Here is a 4456-nt window from a genome sequence, read left to right as displayed (position 1 = left end):
GAAAACAAGGAGGGGTCGCTATGAGTCGGGTCCGACTTGATGGCACACAACAATAACAAACAACAACATAACCAAGGCAGGTGAGACAAAGTCTGGCCATTCTTATTTCCAAGGAGCATTCCAGCTGCACTTCTTCCAGGAAAGATTTGTTAGTTCTTCTGGAAGTCCATGGTATTTTCAGTATTCTTCACCAACACCACAACTCAAAAGCATCAACTCTTCTTAAGCCTTCCTTATTCATTGTCCAGCTTTCATATGCATAGGAGATGATTGAAAATGCCTTGGCTTAAGTTAGGCGCACCTTCAAAATGACATTTTTGCTCTTCAGCACTTTAAAGAAGTCTTTTGCAGCAGATTTTCCCAGGGTAATACGATACCTGGTTTCTTGACTGCTGCTTTCATTGGTGTTGATTGTGAAAGCGAGAAATATGAAATCTTTGACAACTTCAATCTTTCCTCCATTAATCATGATTCTGCTTATTGGTCCACTTGAGAGGATTTTCATTTTCTTTTTATTGGGGTGTGATCTATACTGCAGACTATAGTCTCTAATCTTCATCAGTAAGTGCTTCAAGTCATCTTCACTTTCAACAAGCAAGGTTGTGTCATCTGGATATCACAGGTTTTTAATGAGTCTTCCTCCAATCCTGACGCTGTGTTCCTCTTCATATAGTCCAGTTTGTTGGATTATTTGCTCAGCATACAGATTGAATGAATATGGTGAAAGGATACAACTGTCGTACACCCTTCCTTATTTTAAATCATGCAGTATCCCCTTGTTCTGTCTGAGTGATTGCTTCCTGGTCTATGTACAGGTACAGGTTCCTCATGAGCACAATTAAGTGTTTTGGCATTTTCATTCTTCTCAATGTTATCCACAATTTGTTGTGATCCACACAATCAAATGCTTTTGCATAGTCAATAAAACGCAGCCAAGATGGCGCCGGCGGCGGCGGTGGCTTGAGCGCGATGCTCCGGATCTTCAGCGGCAGCTGCGGCAGCAGCGGCTGTGGCCTTGGCCGGAGCCTCGAGTCTGTCCTGGGCGTCAGCGCTCAGGCGCCTCTCCTCTGGCCTGGTAAACCCGGACAAAGAGGAGACGGCCACGAAGAGAGAAGGCAGTAAGCTGCAGCGAGAGCGCGCGACGACTCCCGCCCCGGCACCATGGCTGGGCTCATCAAAAAACAGATCCTGAAGCACCTTTCCAGATTTACCAAAAATTTATCTCCTGACGAGATAAATCCGAGTACCCTAAAAGGAGAAAGTGAACTAAAACATTTGGAGTTGGATGAAGAGGTGCTCCAGAATATGTTGGATTTGCCAACGTGGTTTGCTATCAACAAAGTTTTTTGTAACAAAGTATCCATTAGGATCCCGTGGACAAAACTGCAAACGCACCCCACCTGTTTGTCCCTGGATAAAGTAATAATTGAAATGCGTACATGTGAAGAACCTCGAGCACCTAATGGCCCATCACGGATTGCAACTGCTTCAGGACAAAGTGAATATGGCTTTGCTGAAAAAGTAGTTGAGGGTATTACTGTTTCTGTAAATTCCGTTGTTACCGAATTGGAGCAAAAGCCTTTAATGCATCTTTTCAGCTTTCCCAGCTACGGATATATAGTGTAAATGCAAACTGGGAACACGGAGATTTAAAATTTACTCGTATTCAAGATCCACAGAGAGGAGAGGTTTTGACATTTAAAGAAATAAATTGGCAGATGATTCGAATAGAGGCCGACACTACCCAAAGTTCACACCTTGAAATTCTGTGTGCTCCTGTTCGATTAATAACCAATCAATCAAAAATCAGAGTCACGTTGAAAAGAAGATTGAAGGACTGCAATGTCGTAGCCACAAAGTTAGTTCTGTTTTTGGATGACTTACTATGGGTTTTAACGGATTCCCAGTTGAGGGCCATGGTACAATATGCAAAATCTCTTAGTGAAGCGATAGAAAAATCCACAGAACAAAGGAAGAGTATGGCTTCTGAACCTACACAAAGTTCTACTGTAGCGCCATCCACCCAGCAAATTTTGCCCATAGAATCTTTCAGTATTGCAACTCGAGGTTTAAATTTTTACCTCAGTTCTTTCAGCTTGAGAAATGCCAAGTGTGTTCTTCCCATTTGGTTTTCTAACTCCAGGTCTTTGCACATTTCATTATAGTAATTGGGTTTGTCTGCTCTAGCTGCTCTTTGAAATCTTCTGTTCAGCTCTTTTATCTTGTCATTTCTTCCATTTTCTTTAGCTAGTCTTCACTCAGGGAGCTCTGGTAGCATAGTGGCTAAGACACTTGCCTGCTCACCAGAAGGCTGGCAGTTCAAACCCACCAGCCACTCCTCGGAAGGAAGGTTGGGCAATCCTACTTCCGTAGTGATACTGCCTCGGAAACCCAAGGAGGGGTCTCTATGAGTCAGGGCTGACTCGACGGCACATAACAACAACAACAACAAAGTCTTCACTCAAGGGCAAGTTTCAGAGTCTCTTCTGCCATCCATTTTGGTCTTCTTTTCTTGTCTTTTTAGTTCTCTTGCTTTCTTCATGGATGATGTTCTTGATGTCATCCCACAATTCATCTAGTTTTCAGTCGTTGTTGTTCAATGCATCAAATCCATTCTTTAGATGGTCACTAAATACAGGAGATATATATTGAAGATAATATTTTGGCTCTTGTGGACTTGTTTTAATTGTCTTTAACTTCAAATTGAACTTACATATAAGCAGATGGTCTGTTCCACAATCAGCTCCTGGCCTGGTTTGGGCTGAAGATATTGAGCTTTTCCATCACCTCTTGCCACAGATGTAGTCAATCTGATTCCTGCCTGTTCTATCAGGTGAATTCCATGTGTACAGACACCATTTGTGTTGTTGAAAAGAGGTATTTGCAATGACTAAGTCATTGATCTTGCAAAATTCTACCATGCGTTTTCCAGCCTTATTTCTGTCACCAAGGCCAAATTTTCCAACTACCAGTGGTTCTTTGTTTCCAACTTTTGCATTCCAGTCATCAGTGATAATTAACACATCCTGATTGTAAGTTCGGTCAATTTCAGACTGCAGAAGTTAATAAAAATCTCCAGTTTCCTCATCTTTGGCTTTCGTGGTTGGTGCATATATTTGAATAATAGTCATATTAACTGGTCTTCCTTGTATTCATATGGATATTGTCCTATCACTGAGAGCATTGTACTTCAGGACAGAGGACAGATCTTGAAGCATCCTTTGAGATAATGAATTGTACACCATTCTTCAAATTCTCATTCCCGGCATAGTAGATCATATGGTTGTCTGATTCAAAATGGCATAAACCAGTCCACTTCTGCTCACTAATGCTGAGGATATCAATCTTTATGCATTCCATTTCATTTTTTACAACTTCCAATTTTTCTAGATTCATACTTTGTACATTCCATGTTCTGATTATTAATGGATGTTTGCAGCTGTTTCTCCTCAAGTTGAGTCAGGCCATGCCAGTACATCGAGGTCCTGAAAGACTTACTTTATCCATATCATTAAGGTTGGCTCTACTCTGATGAGACAGCTCTCTCCCAGTCGTATTTTGAGAGCCTTCTAATCTAAGTGACTCCTCCTCCTCCTCTGTATTGGACAATGTTTCTGGACTATTCATAAAGTTACACAGTAATGTATCAGACAGTGTTTCTCTGCTAATCATAAGATTTTCCCTGGCCAATTCTTTGAAATGTGGATGTCCTCTTCCTTCTTCCTAGTCTGTCTCAGTCTGCAACCTGTACTGAAACCTGTGCACCATGTGCACCCCGCTGGGTTCAAAACACTGATGGCACAGCCATCATGTGACTCACAGCAACACATCACCACAATAGGACAAACTGACAGAAAAGTTTGTCTCCCTTAGCTGTTTGAAACCTCTCTAACCTTCTTCTCTTCCTTGTGGACACATGGGTATTCTCCAATCATTGACAGTATTGCACTTCAAAATAGATCTCAAAATATTATTTGTGATATGAATGTGATGCCATTCCTCTTCAGTTTGTCATTCCCAGCATAGTAGACCATATGATTGTCCAATTCAAAATAGCCAACACCAGTCCATTTCAGATCACTAACGTCTAGCTTATCAATCTTTTTATGTTCCATTTCATTTTTGACAACTTCCAACTTTCCTAGATTCATACTTCATCCCATCTTCACATTATTCATGGATGTTTACAGCTGTTTCTTCCCCTTTTGGGTTATGCCCCATCAGCAAATGAAGATCCTGAAAACTTTACTCCATCCACATCATTAAAGTTGACTCTACTTTGAGGAGGCAGCTCTTCTCCAGTGTTTTCTGAGTGCCTTCCAACCTGAGTGGCTCATCTTACATCAAGCACTCTGTTATTATTATTTTTAATTTTATTTTGATTTGGGTGAAGATTTACAGAGTAAATTCACTTTTCATACAGCAGTTCACATATACTTTGTCTCATGTCATTGAC

The 4456-nt window shown here is 41.1% G+C and overlaps 1 protein-coding gene across 1 annotated transcript; it reads left to right on the top strand.

Annotated features, from left to right (window-relative positions):
• The first annotated feature begins 1161 nt into the window (after positions 1-1161).
• Positions 1162-2805, top strand: LOC103207582 (UHRF1-binding protein 1-like). The gene is given in 3 exon segments (XM_042782581.1): positions 1162-1558; positions 1561-2009; positions 2800-2805. Coding segments are annotated over 3 exon segments (852 nt in total).
• Positions 2806-4456: the final 1651 nt, after the last annotated feature.

Source organism: Orycteropus afer, unplaced genomic scaffold (genome assembly GCF_000298275.1).
Source record: "Orycteropus afer afer isolate SDZICR_OR568_19922 unplaced genomic scaffold, OryAfe1.0 scaffold00378, whole genome shotgun sequence".
Taxonomy (NCBI): domain Eukaryota; kingdom Metazoa; phylum Chordata; class Mammalia; order Tubulidentata; family Orycteropodidae; genus Orycteropus; species Orycteropus afer.
Note: the sequence above shows the minus strand (reverse complement) of the source record. Positions and strands in the feature narration are given on the sequence as shown.